This window comes from Podarcis cretensis, assembly GCF_951804945.1.
Source record: "Podarcis cretensis genome assembly, chromosome: 6".
Classification (NCBI taxonomy): domain Eukaryota; kingdom Metazoa; phylum Chordata; class Lepidosauria; order Squamata; family Lacertidae; genus Podarcis; species Podarcis cretensis.
The window spans coordinates 45,402,249-45,416,976 of NC_137175.1; the positions used below are offsets into that span (position 1 = coordinate 45,402,249).

The 14,728-nt window shown below is 43.1% G+C and overlaps 1 protein-coding gene across 6 annotated transcripts in view; it reads right to left on the reverse strand.

Annotated features, from left to right (window-relative positions):
• The window catches only part of FOXP4 (forkhead box P4), a 153,521-nt gene that overhangs the window by 16,735 nt on the left and 122,058 nt on the right, over window positions 1-14,728 (reverse strand). For all 6 annotated transcript variants that reach the window (XM_079980874.1, XM_079980873.1, XM_079980875.1 and 3 more), the window contains one exon: window positions 13,765-13,866. In XM_079980874.1, the coding sequence (XP_079837000.1) occupies window positions 13,765-13,866 (102 nt within the window). The remainder of the gene's footprint in view (window positions 1-13,764; window positions 13,867-14,728) is intronic.

The following is a 14,728-nucleotide window of genomic DNA, read 5'->3' on the forward strand; positions in this document are numbered from 1 at the left end:
AGTGGAATCTCTCCGAGCTATAATTACAAAGGGCCTAATCACGTCGGGGCTCTGCCTTTGAATAAATTTCCTTGCATTAAGGTTCTCAGATTCTCTGCCTTGCAAATGAGAATGACCCCAATTTCAGGATGTTGGCCTCGGAGGGTTTTTTTTTTATTTCGAGTCCTGATTCGTGATGAGAGACTAATTCGTTACGCTAAAACATTAACAGCAATTTAAAAGGTCGAACGGGGGCCGTATAAACAAAAGAGCTGGCCAAGACAACAAGGCAAAAGAGAGAGATGGGGAATAAAAACCCCACCTTCGAAAGTGTTACAGTTCTTGGAAACTCAATGAATCAGACTTTTTCTTCCCATACTGGCTACAGTATTTTTCAAGCCTACCCATTTCTCCTCCCCATCGACTTCCTTCTATTATTTACCCACCTGAATATTTGTGACAATGCAATTGTCCCTTCCTAGTGCCCCTGTTCTCCAGACATGAGAAGAAAGGCCTCAGTTTCCATTTTTGTTATAACTGACAGCAGTTCAGGCTAGAATTATATGGGGCTTGATGTTGCCCATGTACCACTTGAAAATGTGTTCATCACTAGCATACTCTTATCACTAAACAGTGTTCAGCAACAGAGGAAACTTCTTTCCTGCATTCAGTAAGACCACATCAACTAACAGTAAGGTTAATGGTCATCACATATCAGGCATGCTTACGAGCAGTAAAAAACCCAAACACTGCATCTTGCTCAGTCTTGCCATGCTTGTGGCATGTTGGCACACATTTCCAATAGGTAAATACTATGCCAATTATCAAGGTAAGGGCCCTTCTACATGGCACTGTTTGCTTGCGGCAGCTCTGCATAAGCTTTGCAAGAGCTTGAGGGTTTTCACATGGCATCATGGCTTGGACTTGGTAACACTTTCAGGGAATTGAATAGCAGCCTGATGAAATGGCTTGGGGATTTGCTTTTCTGCTCTCAGAACAGAGTACTGAATAGCGTTTCTTCTTCTTCTGCACCACCTTTACGATGGCATTTGAAGTGCCTTATAACCCTCTCTCTTTTTGTGGCATTGATGCTGCTGCAGTGTGAGGTGCAGATGAGCTCTGTGACTCTGTGGTTGATCATCTGTGAGGAGAGACCTGCCTCAGGGCTTACCCCAGACAGGAATCACACAAGTGTGTGTGTGTGCATGAGAGAGAAAGCATGCCTAAATGGCTCGCTGAGTTCCACAAAGGGAATCTCAGGCAGGAAGTGAATCCGTCTCTAAAGACAGTCCAAATGAAGAAATCAAGAGAATAAGGTCAAGCTTTCCCTGTAAAATGCTATGGCCTCTTGTTTTGTTTTTGGTACAGCAAATCCTGTATGGGATTGGTTACTGTTGGAAAGACCACATCTGCTTCTGTTACAAAATGACGGCCTTTTCTCTTTGGTCTCCACTGAAACCGCTTTGAAGGCAGACACCCTCCGGCGCTGAAATCAGCAGATGAGCACGTACGTCTTTTGCAAACCTGTGCTGGGAAAAATTCTACCTCTGTTTCATTAGTGTGGCCATGCTGCTATTGGCCAGATGATGAAGCCCGAGAACGTTATCTGCATGTGGCTCATGAGGGCCATAATGAGACTGGGAAATTATCCTCATTCTGCCCCAAAATATGGCAGTGATGGATTTTGGTTGCAAGGGTCTCCCCATTTGACATTGATCCCTACCCAGTGGACTGCTTCTATCATTTATTTTATTTACAAACTTTCTGAACTGCTCTTCATCCAAACAGAACCTTGGCGCAAGTGTTTGTGTGTATGTGTGTGTGTACAATGCTAGCAGAAACTATAAAGCAAAACATTAAGCACCACAGAACAATAAAAACAGGCTAAAAACCAAATCATTTAAGAGCAAGGCTTGCTCTTCTGATCATCAAGACGTACAGAACCAAACTCAGGCTTGCTTAGCACCCATTCAGTGTTTTATGGGTACCACTAACCATCCATAGCTGGCAACAGGACATTGACTTGCTTATATGCACAGGGCAGGAAAGGAAATGGAGACCAAATGAGGCCACTACATGGGCAGCGATGTTCACAGATTCTTCCTGAAAATCCCACTTGCATTTTCATAAGCTGTCTAGGAATAACTTCACACAGAAATCCCAGGAAGGAAAAATCTATGAAAGGTGCTTCTGGCAGCATCTGAAGAAAGAAACGCTAAGCTTTCTAGCTCTTTATGTGGATTATTCACTGTCTCTTGGCCATCCCAGTGGCTGGCAGGAGGGTGTCGCCAAGTGTGTCTTTCCTCTTTCCTTACTTCTGTGGTCTCCTGCTCCAGGGAGGCCTCCTTGCATGATTTAAATGCAGCTTTTGTGTTTTGACAGAGTATTTGTTTAATGCCAGGCTTGGCTGCTCTGTTTGCTTCTTATCTTTGTCTTTTCTAATGATGTTTGCTTTATGCCCCTGGCCCAGCTTCTCTCCCCAGCTTCTACCCCAGCCATTCAGCATCTCCCTGTTACATGTGCTGCCGCCACACCAACAAAATCCTCCTCATACCTGCCTCTTTGCAGGCACCTCTTGCCATACCTCTTGGCACCTATTTACTTTGCACTCACCCAGCTCCTACTACCTAAGTACCTCAAATTGCTCCAGAAGGATTAAACCATCATTTAAAAAATGAAATGCTTTCTTTGTGAGACAACCAACGTAATATGCACTTTCACTGGAACAAGCCGTAGTGCTGGAATTTCTGTTCCTTCCCATACCTCTTTTATAGTGACATTATTTTCTTCAATTTTGCCAGAGACAATAAAGAAAAATATGGGACTAAATGGCAAACTGAAGCAAACACAAGATTTTAAAGCTATTTTTGAAAGTAAGATTTTTTTTTTAGCAGAGATTTTCAGTCTGCACTAATCTATTTCTAATTAGCCAAGGGTGCAATTAATGTGTGCACAACATCAATAAAGGATGTAGAAATGGACATCATTCCTCACTTCCTCTCTAAAGGCTAGAAAGAGAGTCCAAAAATTTGGATTTCTGGCTCCTGCCCTAACCATTTTAGGCATAGCATTTTCTATGGGGCATGTAGTTTTAGTGACAGCTATAGCTTGGCATATCTCCACATCCACATCCCCTTCCCCAATTCTCTTCAATAGGACCCTATTTGCAACGTGTCCGGGATGCTGTCTACAGTTATTTGTGTCTTGCACAAGCCCAGCTTATTTACTTGTAGTAATCCACCTGAACCATTAGGGGGACTCAATGATTGGTGCACAAACTTACTTACAGAGCACTTGAAATGATTGCAGCCTTCCTCAGTTTGTTTAAATTACCTATTCACAGACACCCATTCTGGTTAATATTGTGGCTCTTACACTTTGCTTAGAAAGGAAAATAAAAGGGTCATCTAATCACAGTCTTGTTTCAAATCATTCCCTACGCCAAAACTCAAATGTTCCCATGGCACTTGCTTAAAGGCTGATGCATTTAACCAAAGTACAAAAATCTAAATAGAACATAGATAATTAGTCTTATAATTGTTCACATAGAAGGGAGAGCAGATTTTGTTTTTACATCACCCTCTCACTTTGATACATCCCTTTTTAGGATACAGAGTTTAATTGGCATATCCAGCCAAGCATGCAACTCAAAATATGGCAATGTGTCTTTTTACTATTAGCATGTATATTGGGACACCACTGGGCAGAGCAACCCCTCCCCATACACATGTTGTCACTCATACATGCCAGGCATGCACTTTTCACTGCACAGATTTTAAAGAGCAACACATGCAGTTGTCTTCAGAAGGTCCCATAGGGTTAAGTAGGCGAGATGAAGGTGGTAAAGTCAGAGGAAAATTCAGTGGTGCAAAACACTGGAATGAAAGACGGGGAGACTTTATGAGAGCAAAGGTTTGAGACAAAGAATGAAATGAAAAGAACGAATATATAGTAGGATTGTATTAGCCTTGTACACCCCCTTGCCAAGAAAGTGGGAGTTGCTGAAACAAACTCTTGCTGATACTCTGTACCAATGAACAAAAGCAGCTGAGGAAGGCTTAGAGGATGAGCATAGACGAAAACCTGTAAACCTTACAGAATTAAAATACAGGCACAGCAATACGTTGTGAAGCAACAGATCTCATGCTGGGGATGGTGAAATTACACATTTCAGTTCTCTGACATCATTATTCATGGTCAGTCATCCAGACAGAGGCACAGAACACCAGCAACAAAACAACTGATTTGGGAGCAGGATGCCAGCCTTCCTCACAAAACGGGGCCTAACATATTTCCAGGCAGGCTTCAAAGAAATTAATTTAGAATTAACCATTTTCTCACAAGTAACTGAAACGTCTGCAATTCTGCTATCAAATCCACCTTGTCTATGGCGTACTTTAAATATCTTTGAATCACTAACATCAAAAACGTGAAGGTGAATAACAGCAGTTAGTATTCACTCATGCAACAAGCCCAGATTTACAAATAAGTGCCTGCAGACTATTATGAAAGTTCAATATAATGGAAAACACCTTGCACTAAATGACTAATGTTTCATAAGAATTAAGGGTGTTAATAGTACACAGTGAACAAGAGAGATCAAAAGGTGAAGAAACAAAATAGTTTGTGCTATAAATAACAAGTGAGAAAAGAGCTGCAGCTTTTAAAAAAATACAATCCAGTTTTATTCCTATCTAGTGCGCATGCACACACACACACCCCAGCCAAAGTTAAGCACTTTAGGTCACATCATTTGCAATAGGAGAACAGTGCACATGCTTAACATTTTTGCTGAAATTTAGTGAACTGTTTCCTTTCTTGCAGTATAAGGTAAAGGGACTCCTGACCATTAGGTCCAGTCATGGCCAACTCTGGGGTTGCGGCGCTCATCTCGCTTTATTGGCCGAGGGAGCTTCCAGGTCATGTGGCCAGCATGACTAAGCTGCTTCTGGCGAACCAGAGCAGTGCACGGAAACGCGGTTTACCTTCCTGCCGGAGCGGTACCTATTTATCTACTTGCACTTTGACGTGCTTTCGAACTGCTAGGTTGGCAGGAGCAGAGACCAAACAACGGGAGCTCACCCCGTCACGGGGATTTGAACCGCCGACCTTCTGATCGGCAAGTCCTAGGCTCTGTGGTTTAACCCACAGCGCCACCCGCGTCCCATTCTAGCAGTATATAAACAGATTTATTTCTGTCTTGCAACCCAGAAAATACCTGGCAGAGAGGAAATGGGACAAGTAAGGACATCCACTCTCAATGAAAGAGGGGAGCATGGTGCCCATGTGCACTGCCTCCACTGGGCTCCTCCCTCCTACACTTTTGGTAAGGGAATGAAAATGGGTCCTAAAGCCCGCCGGAGGCAGGGGGAGGAGTTAAGCGTCAGAAGAGTCCAGAAAGGGGGATGCCCCAGCGGGCAGGAGGACCCAGAGGAGGAGAAAGCAGCGGAAAAGGTGGAGCAGGGGAGGAGACTCAGACGGGACTTCGCCGGTCTAGGGTTTAAGACGCAGAGCTGCGTGCTGCGGCTTTGAAATGGAAACTGAACCTCAATAAAGACTTTTGTACATAACGACAGCCTCGCGTTGGTCCTCTGTGAGCTGGGACCTAGGGGCAGCTCTGACAACATCATTTTAAATGTTTGTGTGAGAGAGGAACATTAAGCATGCACATGCATATATTGGTGTGTACTTTCTATGTCTGTATGTGTTTTCAACCTTTACCGTTCTTAGGGGGAATCAGCCTTTTGGCCATATAACTTAATATGACAGGGTACTAAAGGACATAACAGTCAGAGTAGATTTCTTTCAAGACCATACTAAGTTACTCTTGGGGGGTGGACCACCACTTTTTAAATTACCTGCTGTTCCATTTACTTATTTTTCTCCACATAACCCAGGTTTTCCTAGTGTTAAACACCCTACTGTATTCATTGTATAGTGATCCTGGATAAATACTGCTCCTTATCTACTTTGACAATCAGCATGGCATATTGCTTAAAACCAAGAGAACCTTAAGTAGAATAAGGATGATAGTGATCTTGAAAAATTCACCTCAAACCAGGGGTAGTCCAGGCAGGTAAGATAGGCAGGTCAAGTGGGGGATATTGTGTGCACTAATACTACTATGGGGAACCAGCTGCCATATTTTTTTTTTAAAAAAACAGAAATTTCCATGTTCAAACCCAGAAATATTTTACAACCCAGCCACATTTTCCCCTAAAAATGTTAGGTGGAGCAAACTAGTGCTCCTGGTAGGGTGCTATAGTGGTTTTAGCCTTGAAAGACTATCTGTGAGCTGGAGGGCTAACATTTTCTTTCGATGGTAGTGGAGAGGAGAAGGAGGAGAGCTCATCTGTTTGCTGAAGAGATAATTTATGGTAAGTGACTTAAGAGACAAATGTGTCCACATGTAAGGATGTCTCTGAATATTCCATTTCTGAGCAATTTCATATTGTTTGCCTAACATAAGCCCCCTTCATACGTGATCAAGGGGCAGCAGTGCTGTCACAGAGATTCCTTGTCACAGCCAAATGTTTGATGTCTGCAAAAGGGAAATCTACTTATATAGACCTGTACACATGTAGGCTTCTTTGTGTTCTGACATGGGTCAGGGTTCCGCAGAATGCATAGAGATCTACAAATATGGCTTTCTGCACTGCAGACACCCATGCCTAATGCAATGTAGCTCCACTGCCTCTTGTTCATGTGGAACCTCCTCTCCATGGTGAATGCACGAAGGGGGATATTCTCCCCCTAAGGCTTTTGGGGACATATTCAACAGTACTGAAGATTTTGTGGGTTCCCTGCTCACTTTTGGTCTTCTGCCCCATGTCCACTCACCCTAGAAGACATTTTGAAGTTCACATAGTCCACAACTATATTAAGGAAGAATTTGCATATAATTATTTAAATGGCACCACACAACTATGAAACAGAAGACTTTATGTCCTCTGAACAGGAAAATTCTAGAAGTACTCCATCTCTGGTGCAATCAACATCCCTTTTACAAGTGTCCCTGGGACTCCTGTGATGAAATGCAAGAAGCAGGTAGCATGATAACTGTGAAGAATGAGCTGATATTTCATTTTGTTACCAACACATTTTTATTTATCTTATGCAAAATATATTTACTTTCGTGTGTGTGTGTGTGTGTGTGTTTTCTCAAAGCGGCCATAACTTGCCCACTAGGGAAAAGGACAGGACAGAAGTCCAAAAGAGGGATAGCTTTGGATATAGCAGTATACAAATATATCTGCCTACCGACCTTAGAGTACAGTTGCAAGCAAGCACTCTCGTATACCTGCACTCTAAAACTGTAAGAAAACATAAAAGCACAAGGCTGTGTGCTGTTGGCATAATAGTTAAAGACATCACATGCTGCTTGAAAATTTCACAGCGGTTGTATTCCCTCAAGCACTTTCCTATCTGGTGTTTTGAGAATGCGATTACAGCATAGCATAAGCTATTATAGCTGAAATTTGTTGTATTGTAAATAATTACATAGTAGGAAAAATTCGTCCTCTGGCAGGTGAATTGACTAGGTGTCAGCTAATAATTGTTTTCCAGACTCTAGTGACTAAGATTATATAATTCTTGAAGAAGCTGGAGTGAATATTCTTTCAAGTCTCTCATTTTGCACTTGAATAGGTTAACTATCTGTCTCCATCTACGGATGATGTGGCGAGCAAACCCCTAGAATCAGAGCTTACAGTGATTTGTTACATGAGCGCTTATGTTAACCAGAAATGAAGGGACCCTTTTCCTCAGCTGAGTGGCAACTAAATAAAGGAGGGAGAGAAGCTCCAGACATGAATGACAAACAAAATCCAGGGCTTTTATAGATAGTGAGCTAGGATATTCTATTCCTTCTGTTGCTAGACAGAGCTGCACAACCTAAGCAGGGCTGTCAGCCAACTGCAGCACCTACCCTGCCTGTTTTTGGCCCTCCAGCAGAGAAGTCCAGGAAGATACCTGCATTATATTCTACATAGATTTTCATTTCCCTAGAATCAAACTCTACAGCCAAGTCGACCGCAAAGCTTTACCAGCCTGTTGCAACCAGATCACCATGTTCAATGGTTTCCTGCCTATAAGACCCCCTCAAGGCAGATTTACACGTTGAAAAGCATACCTCTAAAAATGTAATGAGCAAATGAGCCAAATACCTGTTTGTAAATGCATGTATCATATCACTAAACACAGCAGAGAGCTAGTATTGGCTCCAACTCCCTATCACAAACACTTAGTTGCTAACCCATGTTTGCTGCCAAATAATATATGGAAAGGCACTTAATGTGTGAACCGCTGAGAAAATGAATGCATTAGGTATTCTTGCTGAGTTTAGCAAGGCAGAAGAAGAGATAAGGGTGGGGGTAGAAACAGAGCGTATAAAGGGACAGTCTGCAATCCTACACTCCCTTGCCTAGGAGTAAGCCCTATTGAACTCTGTGGGATTTACTTCTGAGTAGACATCTATAGGATTGTGCTAGAAAGGGTGCAAAAAGAGGGTACTGGGAGCGGCCGCCGAGACCATATAACACCGGTCTTGAAAGACCTACATTGGCTCCCAGTATGTTTCCGAGCACAATTCAAAGTGTTGGTGCTGACCTTTAAAGCCCTAAACGGCCTCGGTCCAGTATACCTGAAGGAGCGTCTCCACCCCCATCATTCTGCCTGGACGCTGAGGTCCAGCGCCGAGGGCCTTCTGGCGGTTCCCTCATTGCGAGAAGCAAAGCTACAGGGAACCAGGCAGAGGGCCTTCTCGGTAGTGGCACCCACCCTGTGGAACGCCCTTCCAGCAGATGTCAAAGCGATAAACAACTACCTGACATTCAGAAGACATCTTAAGGCAGCCCTGTTCAGGGAAGTTTTTAACGTGTGATTTTACTGTATTTTTGGTTTTTATGGAAGCCGCCCAGAGTGGCTGGGAAGGCCCAGCCAGATGGGCGGGATATAAATAATAAATTATTATTATTATTATATTACTAGAGATAGTGGTGAAGTGAGACCAATAGCAGCGGAAACAGAGAAAGGGAAGTAACAGATCCGTGTGTCAGGAGACCTGTGGAAAGGAGAGAGAAACAAAAAGGGGCATAACCCTTGGAGGGAACAGGGACACCTGCTGCTGTGCAGTGAAAAGAGAGAGTGAGCAAGCAAGCATATGCTGTGGGGTGTGGAGAGGAAAAATGGCTAACTGAGATGGGGAACAGAGAAAACTCTGGGTTAAGTAAAAGAGAGGACAGTAATGACAGAAAGGGCTGCAGACCACCACAGAGAGGGGAACGGAAAACAGGCAGGGCTATCAGTGACAACGATGCAAAGAGGCGAATGTGTGCACTATAGTCTATATAGAGAAAAAGTGGGTTAACGAAAGCAGGGCTCATATAACTCACCCTTTGCACATTCACAGGGAGCACGATTGGGCTGGAGGCCCTGCTGCTGGCTCACACCACATGTTCTACCCATGCGTAAAGTAGTCCTATGCATGCATCAGCCTGTGCGCACAGAGTGCCTCCACTTACGCTGAGATCCTGGGTCAATCAGGATCGTCCCTCATGCATGCAGATGCTTTATGTTTATAGGACCACTTTACATGATGGCCAAACATGTGGCTGCTGGTCACAGCCCAGCTCCCCACATCAGTGCATGAGGGTGGAATATATGAACACCTTAAAGAGAATACCAATAGGTTAGGATTACAATAACAAGTTTTTGCTACACTGGACGTCCAATGCAATCGTCTTGCACTGCTAAAATGTAAAAGTGGTTCTTAGTGTGCTTTGAGTTGTGCATCCATGGGAAACCATCCACCCACAAGGGCTACCTAACTAAGCAAGAAGAACTGGAATGGCAATACATCAAGGAGAACTGGACCACCGAAGCCATAGGAAGTCCACATGCATCTAATTCAATATTTTAGCACAAACTCACAAAATGGAGGAAAATGGACGAGAACAAATAACGGTACTAGGTTGTGTGCAATTTTGACATCTTTCCAGAGCAACTTCCAGAGCAACTGCACAATTTCTCCAGGGTGCCATAATGTGGGACATCAGCCATGGGCACCACAGCTGCTTTGTTTCTTTTAGGGATTAGATGCATTTAAAAGCACACCAAAGAAAAGCAAAAACCAACATCTACGTAAATGTGCCAAGCACTAAGCACCTATCATGTTTATCATGCTTAAGTAGGCACTCAGTCTCTTCCTAGTAGTCTCTTCCTAGTAGTTTTGTCCTTAGATTCAAGCCCAGATCTTGGTATCATTTGTTTATATGCTTGTTGGGGTGTGTGTCACATTTGTACATGTATGTTTGTATATATAGGAAAAGGTAGCCAACAAGCTGCACAAAGGACCTTCCTTCTGTTTCTTCTTCCTTGTTCAGGCAGTACGAGAAAAGAAGAGGCAGCAACAAAAAAGAGTTTTGACTTCTTTCCCCTTTGCCTGAGGCTTTAAGACTGGTTTTCTGAAACCAGCCTGTTTGCCAGTTTTGCAGACATGCCAAGGCCTCGCAAATTAAGCAGATGAAGGATGACAAAAAAGCATTGCTTTCAAGTATTTAGGATAGGGTCTTTTCAGTACCGGCACCCCAGTTAGGGAATAGCCATCCTGGACAGGTGCACCCGATGCCATCTTTATGGGCTTTTCGGTGCCAGCTGAATATCTTTCCTGGTCTTTAAAACTTCATTATTTTGGTCTCTCAGTTTTAAATTTGAGGTTTAAAATTGTTTTTAACGGTTTCAATTTTTGAAAATAATTTAATTTGTTTTATGTTGTACTTGAATAGTGTATTTTATTTTCTTTATGAGCCACCGAGAAAACGCCTGTTATGGGGTGGCTACATAAATATAGTAAGTAAGCAAGCAAGCAGGCAGGCAGGCAGGCAGGCAAGCAAATAAATAATTTTTCTCCGAGTTTGTTCCCCAGAAGCTAGGGTATAGGCTGCTATGTAGTCAGGAACAGTCACAGGCAACATTGGACAAAGCCATCATACTTTAGCCTGGCGTAGTCTCCCTTGGGAAGCAACACAACAGAAATGGAGGAAGAGGCATTTTCTTGCCCTGCTCTCTGGTATTCCTTCACTTCACTGAAGATTCCATGAACTTGGGACTTCTTCATTGAAAAGCACATGCACTACAACATACAGCTACCCTTCCCCAAGGACGTTTATAGGTGACTTAGTACTTTCAGCACTTCTCTATGAATTGATCCAAATAAGTTCACTCACTTCCTACATGGTTGATGCCATAACCCCCTTTTTACTCACAGAAAATAACTTGCTAGTCTCAGACTTGTGTTTGCTTAATGGGCAGCAAGCTCTGCTTGGCCGTTATCAAGAGTTTGACGGCTACACAATGACTCTGGCTTCCCGTCTGAGGGAGTGATTGTATCAGGGCTTGAATGTGACACTGGCAGAATTATGTCATGTCTGGAAGACAGAATCTTATCAGGCCTCCAGCTGAAAGGCAGAGATGCCCAGCTGCAGGAACACAACACACACCCCTCTACTCTAGAGATAGTCCTTCTATCCTCTCTCTCACCCTCCCTCACTTTGTATCTCTTCTGGAATTACTTCTTCTGCTTTCCAGATCTCACTGAACACATGAGCAAGGAATGGGTCAGTATATTCAGAGAGAGTGGACACTAATAGGCCAAGCTTTGAATTAGGACAAGCATCAGGACCACCTTCACATGATGAAAGCACACACGGGCACAGACACATTGTAAGGATGTATGCTTTTCCTAAAATTGAATTCTTCAGGAAAAAAATACAAGCAAAGGGAGTTGGACTTGATTCCAAGAGCAAGCATGGACACCTGCATATCCAGAGCCAGTACACAGTAGGGGAGGTGTGCTCATTGTCTGGTTTAGAAATATTGAAAGAAGAAGCTCCTTTATACAAGTGAAGCTATTGGTTCAGCTTGCTCGGTATGGACTTCACTAGCTGGCAGTGGTTTCTGAAAGGCTCTGTGAAAGGCTCTCTCATCCCTACCTCAAAAGTATTGAATCTGAGACTTTCTCTATGCAAAGCATATGCTCTACCACTAAGCTATGACCCTTCCCCATTGTTTCCCACACAATGCCTTTACAGTGATGGACTGGCATTTGCCTAGAGAGTTATACATTACAGCGAAAAGGAGAAAGACCGAGACAGACAAATCAAGATTATGATTATAGCAGTAATCAAGACCTCAGTTAGGATCATGGGCCTACTGCATTATTACATATATGTGAATATAACAGAGGAAACCGGCCCCTTCGTGTTGTGCCATTTTACAGATGGGAAAACAGAGACACCAACTGACAGCTAACATCCCATAGGGAATCTGAACCAGACAGAGACTGGGTGGCACTTCTGTTAGCCCCTTTTCATGTGCAAGATTGTTTTCTGTTACAAAGATTAAGTTGCCTCCTCATGTTCTTCTTCCCCAAGGTTGAAAGTTGAGTATTAGCAGCTCACACACAATCTTCCCTATCAGGAGACCATCTGCATCCCAATGCTCTGAAAAGCCAGTCTGAATCGTTGCTAGCTTGGCTAAGGCATCATCTATTTGCCACATGCAGTGAGATACCAGCCCCCGGGTTATCATTAACCTTATTTTCTATTTCTAGAATCTCTCCCTTCTGCTTTTCCTGTAGACAGGCCACGTGCATGCCAGCACAGACCTATTTCTGCAGCCTTATAACGGAACAGATTGGTCACATGCTGTTGTCACCCACCCACACATCACTGCCTCCACCTCAGAGGGCTGAAACAGATTCTTCTAAGAGAAGGAATATAGTTCCCTGGCTTGTTTTACCACCCAGGCAGTTTGACACATTTTAAGCTAAATTCTCAATTTGTCAATTGTGCTGAGTACCCGCAGCTCTCTCACCAGAGTGAGCTACAACCACAGGGCCTAGGAAGAAAGCAATGGAGATGGAGGGACGTTAGATATTCCTCGCTACTAGTACTCCCTGCTTTCAGAATGCTTGCATCCATTGGTCCCAGCTCCTTTCCCTGACAGTCTCACAGTCACATCACAATTACTGAAAGCAGCACAAAAAAGGATGGGTGTGTGTGAAGGAGATAAGAGTGACTCATTCAGCTACTTCCCCCTGCCCTTCAAGTCATATCCAAGGAAGGGACCTGCCCACCTTGCCAGTGGCAAGTTCCCAAAGATATGGGGAACTTACACATCTCACTACAGGTATAGGAGAAATAAGTCAAAAGGAGGGAAAGTAGAACGTGCAAGTCACTCACACTTTGTTTTAGCCACCTCTTTCATCTGAATCCATCCTTAGGTACATAGAGTGTATTACAAAAGGCAGTGTATATTTCTTTGTGGATGCTGCCTTTTCTGTATCCAAGCACCAAACGTTCTGTGTAATGCTAAGTGGAGTGGGAAACTGAAACATGAGTCTGCAGCCTGGTGTCATAAACTAATGAATAATCCTTCCTCTCCAATTCTAAAAAGAAGAACATGCAGAGTATCTATTCTGAAGTGGCCTTGTTGTACCACTCCAGAGCAGAATTTTTAGCAGAATGTTGACAGAGTAAATTCATTAACTTCTTCAGGATCCCCAGTGTCATGTCCATAACCAGGATGCAGCCAAGATACAGGTCAAACATGGACACATGTAGTTGCTTAACAAGAGCTCCCTGCTCCCACTTATTTAAGAACCTCTTCCACCAAAAACATTTGGGACATGAAATTATATAGCAGGTCCTCCAAGTTGAGACCCAGTTCCATATTAAGAAGTGTGTTAGCACTAAAGCTGCATTAAAATCCCAGACTAAGCTTTACCTTCCAGGTAGCTGTGTTTCTCCTGAAGTAGGCAAACATCCGTGTGAACCAATTGTAGATTTCATTCAATGTTAGCTGCCTGTCGGGTGTCTCAAGGATAGCCTGCATTGAAAGGTGAGAAAAAGTTACTCACAGACATCAGTCCCATAAGTTCTTACCACCAGTACTAGGCAAACCATTATGAGGACATCCATGTTTCTCACTTGAGGAATACAACATCAGGTGGGGACCAACATGCATGAAACAGCCACCACAGATCCAACACTAAAAATAGCTGTATAGCTGTACAGCTGTACAAGGTTACTCCGAAACAATGCATTTTTAGTAAAGACAGTTCATGAATTGAGACTCAAGTAACTGAGTGATAAGGCTTTGAGAGTGATATGTATGAATGTGTGAATCAGCCCAAACATAGCCTTTAATAAAGATACAGGAGAAGCCAGATATGTTGCAAAGCAAGATTATAGACAAAAAAGCAAAAAAAAGAGCAAAAAAAAAAAGAGCCAGGAATTAAATATATTATGGACTGAATAGCTAGTCCTCAAATATAAAAGGAGGTGCAGAAGCATTACTCTCATAATTTGAATGCTCTACCTCTTAGGCTAAATGCACTGAAGCAAGCTTAGCAGCAGAGGAACAGAGAACCTCAGGCCTGGGGTGTGCATGTAAATGGTGCCCTTGTGACTCTCCCAAGCCAGACCCCTCCGCAGGCCACAGTTCTCACTAGCCTTGCTTATTCCCACCTTGAGTATTTTTGCCTGGTGGGAATGCGTCTTTGAACTCCGATAATGACTTTTGCTTGTCTAGAAGACATCTGAAGGCAGTCCTGTATGAGGAGCTTTTTTAATGCATGATGTTTTTATTAAGTTTTTAGATAAGTATTATTATTATTATTATTATTATTATTATTATCTGGCTGGAGATAGAGAAGTGTAGAAACTAGCCTGCTGTTCAAAGGTAACAT